This window comes from Dipodomys spectabilis, unplaced genomic scaffold (genome assembly GCF_019054845.1).
Source record: "Dipodomys spectabilis isolate Male_0828 unplaced genomic scaffold, ASM1905484v1 ptg000273l, whole genome shotgun sequence".
Taxonomy (NCBI): domain Eukaryota; kingdom Metazoa; phylum Chordata; class Mammalia; order Rodentia; family Heteromyidae; genus Dipodomys; species Dipodomys spectabilis.
In genome coordinates, this window is record NW_024870950.1 from 8,237,901 (window position 1) to 8,254,216 (window position 16,316).

At 42.1% G+C, this 16,316-nt stretch overlaps 1 protein-coding gene across 3 annotated transcripts in view; it reads right to left on the bottom strand.

Annotated features, from left to right (window-relative positions):
* Tango6 (transport and golgi organization 6 homolog) overlaps positions 1–16,316 on the bottom strand; it is a 144,497-nt gene that overhangs the window by 119,553 nt on the left and 8,628 nt on the right. For 2 of the 3 annotated variants that reach the window (XM_042700644.1, XM_042700643.1), the window contains exons 5-7: positions 13,549–13,685; positions 9,619–9,781; positions 6,595–6,677 (exon numbers count right to left, since the gene is read on the bottom strand). In XM_042700644.1, coding sequence (XP_042556578.1) covers positions 6,595–6,677; positions 9,619–9,781; positions 13,549–13,685 — 383 coding nt within the window. The remainder of the gene's footprint in view (positions 1–6,594; positions 6,678–9,618; positions 9,782–13,548; positions 13,686–16,316) is intronic. The other variant, XM_042700645.1, reaches the window with a different exon arrangement.

The following is a 16,316-nucleotide window of genomic DNA, read 5'->3' on the forward strand; positions in this document are numbered from 1 at the left end:
GTTATACTAAATTACTTCTAAAATTCCTTTCAGTTCTAAGATTATATTATTCTAACTTAATTAAAAACTCAGAAAAAGTAGTCAAATAATCAATCTGACAAGGTAACTATAATTAGAAATTTGCTAGATCAGATGAAGGAAAAAACTTGGATAATTAAAGTCAAAGTCCTTGAATCTGGAAAGGGAGAGATAAAATGGAAACATGAGGAAGAACATGTAAAATAAACTAATTACTTTCTAGTCTTCTCTAACATTCCTCTGCTCTTAGGAAGCCTCAGGCAGTTACTATGAAAAGTATTGAAAGGAAACCAGTTTCACCCTATGCGAATGTGGCCAGTCCTCTTTACAGCAAGAGACACGGGTGGCTCAAGCCTGTAATCCTAGCTACTCAGGAGGCTGAGTGAGATCTGAGAATCATGGTTCAAAATGCTGGAAGTGGATCTGTGGTTTATGTGGTAGAGTGCTAGCCTTGAGAAAAAAAAGTTCAGAGTCAGTGCCCAAGCCCTGAGTTCAAGCCCTAGGATAGGGAGAGAGGGCAAGTGAGAGAGAGAGGGAGAGAGTGGGGAGAGGAAGGGAGAGAGAGAGATGGGGGGGAGGAAGAAAGAGAAACAGGGAGAGAGGGACCGGGGAGAGGGGGAGGAGGGAAGAGAGGAGAAAGAAATTATCCAAATTTTAAAAAGTACAATTTTCTTACCTCATCCTACTGAGAACAGATCTGTGTAATCTAGGCCTCTCTTCATATCGGAGGTAAAGACATACTCTATTACTCCTTTTCACTCCCTCAAGTCCCAGAGAGAGAACTGGGAGCCACTGAACTAAGTTATCTGTAATACAGAGCCCATTTATGCTAACCTAGTTATACCAGATGTAACACACAGACTACAAAGATATGAGAAGTGTTCATGCAGATAAAATAGAAGTGGGTATGCCAAATTTTCAGTTCAATTTAACTAGTGCCATACATACACACACATATACCTATATACAGATATTCTTTTCCTGGCCCTCTATGTGAAAGATGTGAGTGTTAAACTTCCTGCGGGATGGTTCCCACATCAAAATTCTCATTCAAGGGGCTGGGAAGGTGGCTCAGTGGTAGAGTGCTTGCCTCGCATTCATGAGGCCCTGGGTTCAATTCCTCAGCACCACATAAGCAAAAAAGAAAAAAAAAGCCGGAAGTGGCACTGTGGCTCAAGTGGTAGAGCACTAACCTTGAGCTGAAGAGCTGAGGGACAGCGCCCAGGCCCAGAGTTCAGGCCCACGAGCAGACCCAAAAAAAATAAAAATAAAAATAAATAAAAAGAAAAGCTCACCAATTTAAAAAAAAAAAAAAATTCTCATTCAAAGAATTGGGGACATAGTTCAGAGGAAGAGCATTTGCCTAGCATATATGAGGCCTTGGGTTTGATCCCCAGCACTTACAAGAGGAAAAAAGTTTCATTCAAGAGAGTAGAGGTTCTAATTCTTTAAATACCAAATGTATATTTTAATGCTTCTAAGAGGAAATGTTTTAGTATAATTTTGCCTTTTAAACAGCATCATAAGCTGAACCTGATGGTGCAAGCTTGAAATCAAAGCTGGTAGGAGGAGGATGAAGAGTTCGAGTCCAGCATAAGCTAACATAACAAGTTCAAGGCCAGCGTGTGTGTGTTTGTGTGTGTGTGTGTGTGTGTGTGTGTAGTGAGATATTGTCTCAAAATAACATAACAACAAAAACAAAAGGATCAGACGAGGACCACCCTTTATATAAAATGTCCAGAACAGCAACATCTCTAGAGGCAGAAAATGGATGGGTGATTGCTAAGAGCTAGAGTCAGAGAAGAGAGAATGGGACACATGGGCATTTTTTAAGGGTAAAATATTCTAAAATAAGGTTGGGATGATAGTTGTACAACTCTGTGAACATACTTTTAAAAAAAACAAACACCAGAAGTGGCACTGTGGCTCAACTGGTAGAAGTACAACTCTGTGAACATACTTTAAAAAAAAAAACAAACACCAGAAGTGGCACTGTGGCTCAACTGGTAGAACGCTAGACTTGAGCACAAAGAGGCTCAGAGATAGCACCCAGGCCCTGAGTTCAAGTCTCACCACTGAACAAAAAACAAACAAACAAAAAATCAACAACAAAAAAACCCCACCAAACTTCATACTTTAAATAGGTGCATTTTATGTTCTGAGTTTTATTTCAATAAATGTGTTAACAAATAGAAAAAACAAGAAACTATAGCTGGAAATGTTCCTGAATGCCTCTCTAAAATTAAACACCCTCTTTTTACCCACTGAGTGGCTCTATCAGTTCCCCTATCCCAGATGTTTTCCTTATTTCCTGCCTTTGAGCTGTACTCTATAATTTAGTATTAACAGAATGTTAATAAAGACAACATATCCTTTGTTGCTCAATTCTACACAGTGTTTATTACCATTTTCCTCCAGCATACACATTTCCTCTGTTTTTCAACTGCAGCTGGGCTGCCAAAACCCTGCAGAGAATAATTATCCCTCTATACCCCTCTTGGTTTCACGACACTCCCAGTCTATGGTGCATAAATCCAGTCCACATGAAGCCAGTGGTTGGCTTCCCTCTCTAAGCGGTCTTAAATTCACCTACTGCTCACTGAACTATGAGGGTCTGCCTTATTTTTGAGGGCAAGAATAAGATTAATGGCCAGACTTATTATCTCTCTCTTTTTCCACAGGCTAATTCCCTTGCCAGGAAAAAATTCTGTTTTGCTTTCATTTTCCTCTTTCAGGTACTATGCAGGCCTGACCTTGAATTCCTGTCTGTTTCACAAATGCTGGGATTACAAGTATGCACCATCACATACAACTCTTTTTCACCTAAAGGTGAACTGACTTCCAAGAAATACTAAGTGGGGTTTGTAGCAAAGTCTGCTTATAATCAGTCCCAACCCCACCGTGACAGTACTTTTCAATTCTGATATCCATACTCAATCACTTCCCTCACAACCATCCTTAGATTGGAGTAGAATGAGATTGAATGCTAACCTCCTATAAATTAACAGAGCCTTGTCCTCTAGCAAGCGCTAGCTTCAAGAAGTTCTTGGCTTGCTATAATCTGAACAGTCCTCTTCCTCCAATATTTAGAACAGGAAATAAAACCATCTTTTTAGTAGTGTAAAAATGAGAAAAATAAAAACTGCATTATACTCACAAACTCACCATGTCATGTTTTATCAACGAACAATTTGATTCCATATTAGTTTCCTAGGTCAATTCTATAAAGAACATACTATTTTTAGTTTGTGAAATTAAAAGGGTAGCAAACATTTTCACTCTAGCACTAAAGTGAATGCTATAAGAGAATGAAGTATTTAGTTGCAGGTCGCTCACACCTATAATCCTAGCTACTCAGGAAAGTATGAGATCTGAGGATCACATAGCTCAAAGTCAGCCGGGTAGGGAAGTCTGTGAGACTTTTTCATCACAGATAAAGCCAGAAGTGATGGTTTAGGTCAAGTAGTACAGTGCTAGTCTTGAGCTGAAGGAACTTAGGGATAGCACCCAGGCCCCGGCCTACAATTCAAGGCCCAGGACTGGCAAAAAAAAAAAAAAAAGACGGGGCTGGGAAAGTAGTTCAGTGGTAGAGTGCTTGCCTCATATGCATGAGGCCCTGGGTTCAATTCCTCAGCACCACATAAGCAGAAAAAGCCAGAAGTGGCGCTGTGGCTCAAGTGGTAGAGCGCTAGCCTTGAGCTGAAGAGCTCAAGAGCGCCCAGGCCCAGCGCCCAGGCCCAGAGTTCAGGCCCTACAACCGACAAAAAACAAAACAAAACAAAAAAAAACAAACAATGAAGTAAAAGAAGGTAATTACAAAGACCATATATTGAATGATTTGATTTATATGCAATGTCCTGATTTACAGGTGAATCTACAGAGACAGAAAACAGGTTTAGGGGCTATGTAAAGGATTAGAGGAGGGTTGGTAAAGAGATTTGGAAGTGTCAGCTAACTAGTTCTGGTAGGATTGGTTTGTTTCCTGCTGATAGAGGGGCTTGAATTCAGGTCCTACGTAATGTCATTTAGTATTTATACTCAAGGCTGGCCCTGTACCACTTGAGCCACAGCTCTACTTTCTGGTATGTATGTATGTATGTATGTATGTATGTATGTATATATGTATGTATGTATGTACGTATGTATGTCATGGGGCTTGAACTCTAGGCCTGGGCACTGTCCTTTAGCTCTTCAGCTCAAGGCTAGCGCTCTACCACTTGAGTCACTTCTGATTTTCTGGTGGTTAATTGGAGATAAAAGTCTCACGGATTTTCCTGCGTAGGCTGGCTTTGAATCGTGATCCTCCTATCTCAGCCTCCTGAATAGCTAGTATTACAGACGTGAGCCACCAGCGCTGGTCTTTTGGCTTCTTTTTTGGTGACTAATTGGAGATAAAGAGTCTCACAGACATTTCTGCCCAGGCTGGCTTTGAACTATGATCCTCAGATCCAAGACTCCTGAGTACCTAGAGCCCCCAGCACCCAGATATTTAACTTTTTTTTTTTTAACCAGTTCTAGAGCTTGAACTCAGGGTCTGGGCACTGTCCCTGAGCTTCTTTTTGCTCAAGTTAACACTGTACCACTCGAGCCACAGAGTCACTTTCGGGAGGATTTGAACCCAGGCAAGCACTCTATGACTAACCCATTTAAACTCTTTTTAAAACAGCATTTTTTTTTTGGGGCGGGGGGAGGTCTGGTCGTGGGGCCTAAACTCTGGGCCTGGGCGCTGTCCCTCAGCTCTTCAGCTCAAGGCTAGCGCTCTACCACTTGAGCCACAGCGCCACTTCCGGCTTTTTTCTTTTTGCTTATGTGGTGCTGAAGAATCGAACCCAGGGCCTCAGGCATGCAAGGCAAGTGCTCTACCACTGAGCCACCTTCCTAGCCCCTTAAAACAGCATTTTGCTATGTGTCCTATGCTGACCTTATGCTATGTTGTCCAGGGTGGCCTTGAACTTGAGATCTTTCTGCCTCAACCTCCTGAATCCTGAGATCACAGACATGTCTCACCATCATCACTTAAGAATTACTGGGGCCAGGCACTGGTGGCTCACGCCTGTAATCCTAGCTACTCAGGAGGCTGAGATCTGAGGATCGCGGTTCAAAGCCAGTCCGGGCAGGAAAGACCGTAAGACTCCTATCTCCAATAAACCACCAGAAAACTGGAAGTGGCGCTGTAGCTCAAGTGGTAGAGCACTGGCCTCGAGCTGAAGAGCTGAGGGACAGCGCCCAAGCCCATAGATCAAGCCCCACAACCAACCAAAAAAAAAAAAAAAATTACTGGGGCTGGGAAAGTGGCTCAATGGTAGAGTGCTTGCTTTGCATGCATGCGGCCCTGGGTTCCATTCTTCAGCATCACATAAGCAGAAAAAGCTGGAAGTGGCGCTGTGGCTCAAGTAGTAGAGCACTAGCCTTGAGCTGAAGAGCTGAGGGACAGTGCCCAGGCCCAGAGTTCAGGTCCCATAACTGGCAAAAAATAATAATAATAGGATAGTTATAAGGTGGTTCAATACTGTCATACACATTTAGGAAGCTTACAGTGCTGAAAAATGTCAGTTTCTTCAAAAGATACGCTCTCATCAGTGTTATTTGCCAGTTAGAGATACAAATTATTTTAACATTTAGTATTATTATTATTATTTTTTTTTTGGTCCGATCGTGGAGCCTGAACTCTGGGCCCGGGCTCTGTCCCTCAGCTCTTCAGCTCAAGGCTAGCGTTCTACCACTTGAGCCACAGCGCCACTTCTGGCTTCTTTTCTTTTTGCTTATGTGGTGCTGGGGAATCGAACCCAGGGCCTCATGCATGCAAGGCAAGTGTTCTATCACTGAGCCACCTTCCCAGCCCCTATTTTAACATTTAGAATAAGTGATAAATAGGGTTTCAAATTACATTTTTCCTTTGGTAGTAGTAGGATTTGAATTCAGGGTCTCGTTTGATGTGGTGCCACTCTACCCCTTGAGCCATACCTGTCGTCCATCTTTTTGCTGGTTAATATAAGAGAATCTCTTGGGCTTTTCTACCTGCTCTACAGATCTCAGTCTCCTGAGTTGCTAGGATTACAGGTATGAGGCACCATCTATATCACATTTTTAACTAAAAAAGCTCAGTTTATAGTTTTTAAAGTGAAAAGATTTTGGCATCTTGAAGCTTAAGATTAGTCATCCCAATTCTTGAAGTGTCTGTTAAAAGAAAAAATTATCTTTTTTTTTTTTTTTGTAGGTCATGGGGCTTGACCTCTGGGCCTGGGCACTGTCCCTCAGCTCTTCAGCTCAAGGTGAGCACTACCACTTGAGCTACAGCGCCACTTCTGTTTTTCTAGTGGTTTGTTGGAGATAGGAGTCTCATGGTCTTTCCTGTCCTGGCTGGCTTTGAACCGAGATCCTCAGATCTCAGCCTCCTGAGTAGCTAGGATTACAGGCGTGAGCCACCGGCACCCAGCTAAAAATTATCTTAAGGTACAGCACTTACCTAGCATGGGGCCCTGGGGTTTAACCTAAACACTGATAAACAAAAATAAACAAGTTTCAAAGACCAAGTACAAATATTAGCTTAAAATATTAGACATTTAAATTACTAACCTTAAACACATCCTCAATACACCTATTAAGTTCTTCTTCTGTCACCAAAATGGTCCCTGGCACCATGTCACTCTCTGGAATCTCTAGGAAAAATAAACACAATTACTCACACTGAGCCCCTGGGTCCCACTGAGTAAATGACACACAGAAGGTTTACCAGTGAGATGGTCCAGCTAAGACCAGACAATTGATACAGTTCCCTGTAATTGCCCCCTCCCCTTTTTTTTTTTTTTTTTTTTTTTTGGCTGGTCATGGTGCTTGAACTCTGGACCTGGGCACTGTCAATAAGCTCTTCAGCTCAAGGCTAACACTCTACCACTTGAGCCACAGTGCCACTTCTGGTTTTCTGAGTGGTTTATTGGAGATAAGAGTCTTACAGACTTTTCCTGCCTGGGCTGGCTTTGACCTGCAATCCTCAGATCTTAGCCTCCTGAGTACTAGGATTACAGACATAAGCCATCAGTGCCAATTCCCCCTTCATATATAAGGTTTCATGGAATCTGTGATGCCACTGAATCATACATGGTGCCAGTGCCAGTGGCTCATACCTATAATCCTAGTTACTCAGGTGAGATCTGAGAATCATCATAGTTCAAAGTCAGCCCAGACAAAAACTCTGTGAGACTCTAATGAACTAGACTGGAGAGGTGGCTCAAGTGGTAGAGTACCAGCTGTGAGCAAAAAGCTGAGAGAGAATGAGGTCCTATTTTCAAGTACCTTAACTAGCACACATACACAAAAAGGAGCAATGTTATTTTATGTATCATTAAGCAAGAAGAAACATTGTCAATTAATCTATTATATTACTTAAAATTATAAATTTAAATTTACTGAATAAAAAACTGTGAATGAGGCGGGCAGCGGTGGCTCATACCTGTAATCCTAGCAACTAAGGAGACTAAGATCTCAGGATCTCCATTTGAAGCCAGCCCAGGCAGAAAAGTCCCTATGAGATTCTTATCTCCAATTAACTACTCAAAAACCAGAAGTGGCTCTGTGGCTCAGTGGTAGAGCACTAGCCTTGAGCACAAAAAGAGGTTCAGGGATAGTACCCAGGCCCTGAGTTCAAGCCCTACAACCAAAAACAAAAACAAAAACACCCCAAACTGTGAATGAAACAAAATGAAAATGGCAGAGTTGATGGTTGTTTCTGGGTGACAGGCATACTGCAGTGTCTATGAGTTCAAAAATTTCCCTTTAAAAATGTTTTAAAATAAACTAGGCACAGACATGATTACAGACATGTAATCACAGAACTGGGGGAGGCTGAGGCAGGAGAATTAAAAGTTAAAAGGCAAACTTGAGCTATACAGTAAGACTGTCACAAAAAGAAAAACAGAAGTGATTTTGTCGGTCACGGAGTTTGAATATGGGTCTGGGTGCTGTCCCTGAGCTCTTTTTGATACACTACAGCGCCACCTCCGGTTTTCTCATGGTTAATAGGAGATAGTCTCATGCACTGTCCTGCCCACGCTGGCTTCAAACAACAACCCTCTGATCTCAGTCTCTTGTATAGCTAGGATTACAGGCATAAACCACCAGTGGCCCAGTTTGTAAGTTTTTAAATAGAAGGATCTTTGGTTTTGGTTATTTAGCTTTCTCTCTATAAGCTAAGAATGGGGACAAATAGAAAAAAAGAATTCTCAAAATTTACATTAGAGTCCAACTTTTTTGAAACATTTCAGCACCATTACTGATATCCACATTTTTTCCATTTGCATTATCCATTACACCACCAACAATCCAAGTCAGGTGACATATCTTAAGAGTCCTCCATTCAACTTCTGCCCTCATAGTCTTCTTCCAATCACTAACATCTATTCTGTAAAAGTTCTGGTACTTCTTTGCAGGCACAAACACTTGTGATCTCACTACCAGCCAGCACAATGGTGAGATGCAGCTTGATAGCACAATTCATGAAATTGTTAAGAGTCTGAAATAAAAGATCTGTTTACTGAGGTGTTGTAGGTTATACCCTGTGGCTCTTGCATGCTAGGCAAGTACCACCAAGTACACTCACAGCATCAGCAAGCTACCACACATACACAAAAATAGCTGTACACACACAACATATTTACTATCTCAATACAACATAAGTGTAAAATTAAAAAAGTTTATTCTTTAGACTGTTTCTCCAGTGGGAATGACCCGATTATGTAAGATGACTAATATTCCCATCTAGTCTCTTTTGTTACCAATAGATTACATATGGAGCTGGCATGGCCAAGGTAATCTAACACACGAAGACTGCTGGCATATAGTTAATAAATAAACAAGATGAAGGACAGCACAGTATTGTGCTAGTACTGTATCAGTACTAAGTTCCTCTAGTGTGATTCCTGCTTAGAGTCAAGAAAAAGACTGACATTCCTCTTTGGAGATGTATACTGAAGAACTTAGTATAAAATGTCCTAATGTCTACAACTACTGCAAAAAAACAGAGTTGCAGGGCTGGGAAGTTGGCTCAGTGGTAGAGTGCTTGCCTTGCATGCATAAGGCCCTGGGTTCAATTCCTCAGCACCACATAAGCAGAAAAAAGCTGGAAGTGGCACTGTGGCTCAAGTGGCAGGGTGCTAGCCTTGAGCTGAAGAGCTGAGAGACAGCACCCAGGCCCAGAGTTCAGCACACATGACCAACAAAAAACAAAACCAAACAAACAAAAAAACGGAGTTCCTTTTTGTATGTGAAGAGAGAAAGGAAGCAAATGTGCCTGATAGCTAGTTGATATAGGCAAAGAAGATAACTAGCTCTGTGTGCTCTTTTTGGGAATACTTTTTTTTTTTTTTTTCCAGTGCTGAGGACCGAACCCAGGGCCTTGTGCGTGCCAGGCGGGCACCCTTCCGCTGGGCTAAACCCCCTTGTGTGCTCTTTTTGGAAGTGACTTTTTCCAGAGGAAAATTGGGGAAGGGGGTGAGGGCAGGAAAGGAGGGAGAGGGATGAAGACCCTGAAATGCCATGGGGTCATTTCAATTTAAATCACTAATGGTGGCCCCTTTGGAGCAGCCACCTGACCTTCCTCTTTACCCGCTGAATCCATGCATCGGTGCAAAGCAGCTAACACTGGTGGAAGCAAATACTTTGCTGCCAGTTCTGGGCGTTCTCTTGACAGAGTTATGAATGTGGTAGTAGCAACTCTCTGAAACTGCCGTTCTGTCAGTTTATCTCGAAAATGAAACAAATCCAGAATCTACAAGAAAAAGTATATGATGCAAATATCAGGTGTTTTGCAACTACAAATAAAAGACATCTATTTCTTCAAGCCAAAAAAATAAAATTACAGCAATGATACTGGCTCAACAAATGGGTTTAACAACTCAGGACCAAAGAGTTTAAGAGCTAAAAAGACTATTGTTTTTATCAAATAATTATATTTGTAAAATGCATGTTTGTTGTAAGAAAATGAGAAAACCAAGTTTTGAGAGTAATCAAATCACTATAAATATTTTTGATATATTTTTTACAATTTTTTTCTGTCTATTTCATGTTTTCTTTTCGAGAGCACACTTAATACTCAGTTGAAGGGGATGTATTTTGTTTGTAACTCACAATCGTCCTGCCTCAGCCAGCCCAGTCCTAGGATTACAGGAGAATACCACCATTTCCAGCTAACACTCAGTTTTGTGTACTGCTAAAACTTTTTCATACAGTTCTAAGTTCTTAAAAACAAATTATATTCAAGCTGACACAGTGGCTTGTACCCACAGTCCCATTTATGGAAGGCAGAGGCAGGAAGATGGGTTAAATCCAGGATTTCAGGCTAGCCTAGGCAATATAGTTTATTTTTCAAATATGGTCTTAAGCTTTTGCTCAGGGATGGCCTCAGACCACAATTCTCTGTAATCCTAGAGATTCCCTTGTCTGAGAAGGGGCCTTGAAACTTTTCCCCCTTCAGGCTGGATCTAAATCTTTGTCTCTTGTGTGGCGGGAGTTAGTCAAGAGTTGTTGGAGTATTTTTTTTTCGGGGGGGGGGAGGAGAAAATACTGGGGTTTGAACACAGGGCTTCAAGTTTCTTAGGCAAGCATTCTAACACTTGAACTACATCCCCAATCCATAATAGTTTTTTTCATGTTCTTCTCCTCAGTGATATGTATTACTCTATTATCACTTCTGATTGCTAACTTAAAGGTGATTCTTGCACAAGGATGATGTGAAATTTCCTGAAGCATTAGTTAGGAAAAAGTGACTTGTCTGCTTTTTGCAGACAAAAGAATATTCTCCCTGATAACAGTGTTTGGCATCACTAAAGAAAGGCTCAAGCCGGGCTCCAGTGGCTCACGCCTGTAATCCTAGCTACTCAGGAGGCTGAGATCTGAGGATTGTGGTTCAAAGCCATCCTAGGCAAGAAAGTCCTTGAGACTCTTATCTCCAATAAAACCACTAGAAAACTGGAAGTGGCGCTGTGGCTCAAGCGGTAGAGCCCTGGCCTTGAGCTGAAGAGCGTAGGGACAGTAACCAATCCCAGAGTTCAAGCCCCACGAACGACAAAAAAAAAAAACTCAGCAAGCCTGAGACCTGTGCTTTGATTGTATCATTTTTCTGAAACACAGAAACTAGTTACAAGCTTTGGAAAATATTTACTTATCATTGCAAATAATAAATTTAGTGTTTCCAAACAAGATACCTGCATTGTGATCATTCTTCCCAGACATGCCCACCCATGAGAACCCTGGAGATCAGTGTAACCATGGAACAATCTTGGGACTGTACTCCAAAAGGCTTGTATTCCATATATTTTCATAGGGAGCACACAGTGAGAAAAACCCCCACATTTTACCTATCTGATTAGCAAAGACCAAAAGATTTATAATACATTATTAAGGCAAAAGTATGGAAAATAGATAAACATCTATTTAAAAAAATTTAATGTAGGTTGTGTGCAGTAACATGTGCCTATAGTCCTAGCTACACAGAAGGTCTCAGGCAGGAAGACAGTTGTGGGTTTTTTTTGTTGCTGTTTTGGTTTTTTTTGGTCAGTCGTGGGGCTTGAACTCTGGGCTTGAGCACTGTCCCTCAGTTCTTCAACTCAAGGCGAGCACTCTACCGACTGAGCCACAGCGCCACTTCCGGTTTTCTAGTGGTTTATTGGAAATAAGAGTCTCACAGACTTTCCTTACCCAAGCTGGCTTTGAACCATGATCCTCAGATCTCAGCCTCCCGAGTACCTAGAATTACAGGTGTGAGCCACTGGCGCCCGGCAGGAAGACAGTTTGAGACCAGGAATTCAGAGTTAGCCTAGACAACACAGCAAAACATTAACTCTATTCTTCTTTCCTTCCTTCCTTCCTTTTCAATAGAATATCACTGTGTATCTCAGGCTTACTTTGAACTTGCAATCTTCATGTCTCTGCCTTTTAGGTTTTCTTTTTTTTTTTTAAAGTTCTTGAAATATAATTTTTTTTATTGTGAAAATACTGTACAGAGGGGTTACAATTACATGGGCAAAATAATGAGTACATTTCTTATCAAGCATTGTAGCCTTCTCCTTTGTTTCCCCTTCCCATCCTCCCCCTCCCCCTACGTTTTCTTTTTATTTTCTTTTATTTTGGTGGTACTGGGGCTTGAACTGGGACCTGGGCACTGTCCCTTATCTTTTTCACTTAAGGATGGTGCTCTACCACTTGAGTCAGAACTCTACTTCCAGCTTTTTTTCTGGTTAATTAGAGTCTCAGTGACTTTCATGCCTTGGCTGGCTTTCAACTGATATCCTCAGATCTCAACCTCCTGAGTAGCTAGGATTATAGATTTGAGCCACTGGTGCCTACCCAATGTTTCTATTTGTGTGCTGGGATTACAAATGTGCATCACCATGCCCTGCTACACATTAGCCCTTTTTTAAAAAGCTAAATGTATACATCCTTTGAGCCAGTAATTTCAAATCCAGAAATCCATCCCCAACATGTGCTTACATATCTACATATAATTACACATGAATAATACATAAATTATATCTGAAAAACAAATAAGATGACTGTTTGTGAGGGAAGGGAGAACAGGGATGGAAGGAAGACTCACTTTTCAGTCTACTCTTGTGCTTCTTAAATTGTTAATATACTTTATTTGTTCAATATCTATTTTAAAAACTAAAAGCATGAACCAGACACCAATGGCTCAAGCCTGTATTCCTAGCTACTCAGGAGGTTGAGATCTGAGGATCATGGTTCAAAGCCAGCCTTGACAGGAAAGTCCATGTGACTCTTTTTTTTTTTTTTTTTTTTTCCGGGAGGGGGTCCGGTTGTGGGGTCTGAACTCTGGGCCTGGGCGCTATCCCTCAGCTCTTCAGCTCAAGGCTAGCACTCTACCACTTGAGCCACAGCGCCACTTCCGGCTCTTTTTTTCCTGCTTATGTGGTGCTGAGGAATCAAACCCAGGGCCTCATGCATGCAAGGCAAGTGCTCTACCACTGAGCCACCTTCCCAGCCCCTCCATGTGACTCTTAACTCCAATTAACTACCAGAAAAACAGAAGTGCACTCTGGTTCAAAGTGGTAGAGCACTAGCCTTGAGCAAAAAAAAAACTCAGGGATAGTGCCCATGCCCTGAGTTCAGGTCCCATGTCTGACAAAAACAAAAAGCAAAACAAAACAAAAAAAATGCAACAAAAAGCACAGAGGAAGAAGAGATAATCAACAAGATAAAACTTCTGTTCTGGCTCTGAGAGCAAGCTGGAATGTTCGCTTATTAATCGGGGCTTTATTATTACTTTGTCATGGTGGGGATGAGACCCAGAGCCTCTTGCACACTAGTTAAGCGCTCCACCTCTGAACTCTGTCTCAACCACTGGTGAGGTATTCTTAGACCTAACAATTATGTTGATGTTCTCCAAAAGTTATTATTTAAGGAGCTTCCTACCTGAACAAATATGAACTTTTTAGTGCTCTTACTTGAATTTTAGAGTCACATTCTAAGTGTTCTTTCTGTACATAAGTGACTGGCAATATGAATCTGATCACTTACCTGGGGGCAGATGAGCCTGTAGTAACTCTCTGGGGAAAGAGACTGCTGAGGACAGGAGGACAAAATCTTTGCAATCAAGTCACATTTCTTCCAGTCAGCAGCTGTCACCTCAGCATCGCTCCCGCCAGCTGCCCCTGCTGTCACAATGGAGAGAGACGTCAAATGCTCACACTGCTCCCTGCATCACGTCCCAAGTGAGAAATCTGACTTAAAATGTAGAATAAAGAGTGTTTCTTTGCTTTACTGGAAAGTGATTATTTGTTTTATAAAATAAATCTACGCTTCTGTGCTTTCCTTTTGATGCTGGTTTCTTGAAAGTTCAGAGAAAAAAAAAACATGAAATGTAGCAATGATGTTATTCATGTGATATTACTCAATTATAGCTTCTCAGCATTTTACTATCATCATCATCATCTTCTTCTTCTTCTCTCCTTCTATGTATAAAGCCAAGAAGTAATAAGGTAACAAGGACAAGGACCAGATTTACCTAACTTTTTTTTTTATTTTTTGGTAATTTACTTTGCTTTTTTTCTTTCTGGTTTGACTTTTGTTTTTTTGGTTTTTTGTTTTGTTTTGTTTTTTGGGTCCAGTCATGGGCCTGAGCTCTGGGCCTGGGCGCTGTCCCTCAGCTCAGCTCAAGGATAGCACTCTACCACTTGAGCCACAGCACCACTTCCGGCTTTTTTTTTTCTGCTTACATGGTGCTGAGGAATCGAACCCAGGGCCTCATGCATGCAAGGCAAGCGTTCTACCACTGAGCCACCTTCCCAGCCCCGTTTTTTTGGGTTTTTTGTTTTTTTGTTTTATCGGTCCTAGGGCTTGAACTCTGGCCGTGGGCACTGTCTCAGAGCTTATTTTGTTAAAAGCGAGCACTCTACCATGTTAGCCACAGCACAACTTCCAGCTTTTTTGAGCAGTTTATTGGAGATAAGAGTCTCATGAAGTTTCCTGCCTAAGCTGACTTCAAATTGTGATCCCCAGATCTCAGCCTCCTAAGTAGCTAGAATTACAGGCATGAGCTACCAGCACCCAACTATTTTTATTTTTTTAAGTAAATTTTTTTTTCTTTTTAGGTTCAAGACTGGGACTCAAACTCAGTACCTGTGGATTTTGCTCACTGGCTAGTGTGCTACTAACTAAGTCACTCCTCCAAGCTCTTAATTATTTTTTTTTCAATTGTGGGGCTTACACTCTGGGCCTGGGCTCTGTCCCTCAACAATTCAGCTCAAGGTGAGTGCTCTACTATTTGAGCCACATTGCCACTTCTGATTTTCTGGTGGTTTACTGGAGATAAGAGTCTCAAGGACTTTCTTGCTCAGGCTGGCCTGAGATCCTCAGATCTCAGCCCCTGGAGTAGCTAGGATTACAGGCATGAGCCACCAGCACCTGGCATCTTAATTTTTTTTTTTTTTTTTGTTGGTGGTGGTAGGGTTTGAACTCTGGGCCTGGGCGCTGTCTCTCAGCTCTTCAGCTCAAGGCGAGCACTCTACCACTTGAGCTACAGAGCCACTTCCGGTTTTCTGGTGGTTTATTGGAGATAGGAGTCTCACGGTCTCTCCTGCCCGGGCTGGCTTTGAACCACGATCCTCAGATCTCAGCCTCCTGAGTAGATAGGATTACAGGCGTGAGCCACCAGCACCCGGCCTGGCTCCTTAATTTTTTTTTTTTTTTTTTTTTTTTTTTTTTTTTGGGTCCGGTCGTGGGGCCTGAACTCTGGGCCTGGGCGCTGTCCCTCAGCTCTTCAGCTCAAGGCTAGCGCTCTACCACTTGAGCCACAGTGCCACTTCCGGCTTTTTTCTTTTTGCTTATGTGGTGCTGAGGAATCGAACCCAGGGCCTCGAGCATGCAAGGCAAGCGCTCTACCACTGAGCCACCTTCCCAGCCCCTCCTTAATTTTTTTAACCTAACTATTTTACATTATTCTAAAGCTGGACAAAATATACCCTAATACTGCACAACAGGCAGCCAGGACACGAACCACTGAGAGAATGGAAGTAGAAAGATGAGCTTGATGAGTATCTTAATTTACAGGTCACAATCCAACAAGGGAAGCCCCAAATAAGCCTGGGATCTTGCCAAGTCAACAAACAAACAAATAAGCAAAACATAGTTCTGAGTTCAGAGAACCCAGGACACTGGAATTTTTTTTCTTTTTTTTTTGGTTCATCATGGGGCTTGAACTCTGGGCCTGGGTGAAGTCTATGAGCTCTTCAAGCTCTACCACTTGAATCATAGCACCACTTCTGATTTTCTTTTTTTTTTTTTTGGGCCCGGTCGTAGGGCCTGAACTCTGGGCCTGGGCGCTGTCCCTCAGCTCTTCAGCTCAAGGCTAGTGCTCTACCACTTGAGCCACAGTGCCACTTCCAGCTTTTTTCTTTTTGCTTATGTGGTGCTGAGGAATCGAACCCAGGGCCTCAGGCATGCAAGGCAAGCGCTCTACCACTGAGCCACCTTCCCAGCCCCTCACTTCTGATTTTCTGGCAGTTAATTGGAGATAAGAGTCTCATGGACTTTTCTGCCTGGGCTGGCTTTGAACTATGACCCTCAGATCTCAACCTCCTGAGTAGTAGGATTACAGGTATGAGCCACTAGCACCTAGCTTCCAGCATGAATTTTTCCAGTGCTAGGGATTGAACCTAAGGCCTCATGCAAGTTATAAAAGCATTTTACCACTGAGGTATATCTCTAGCTATCTATCAGGATTTACAAAAGACTGAAGCCCAGTGATTCATCTATGTCTCTGACTCAAGGGAAATAAACACCGGAGT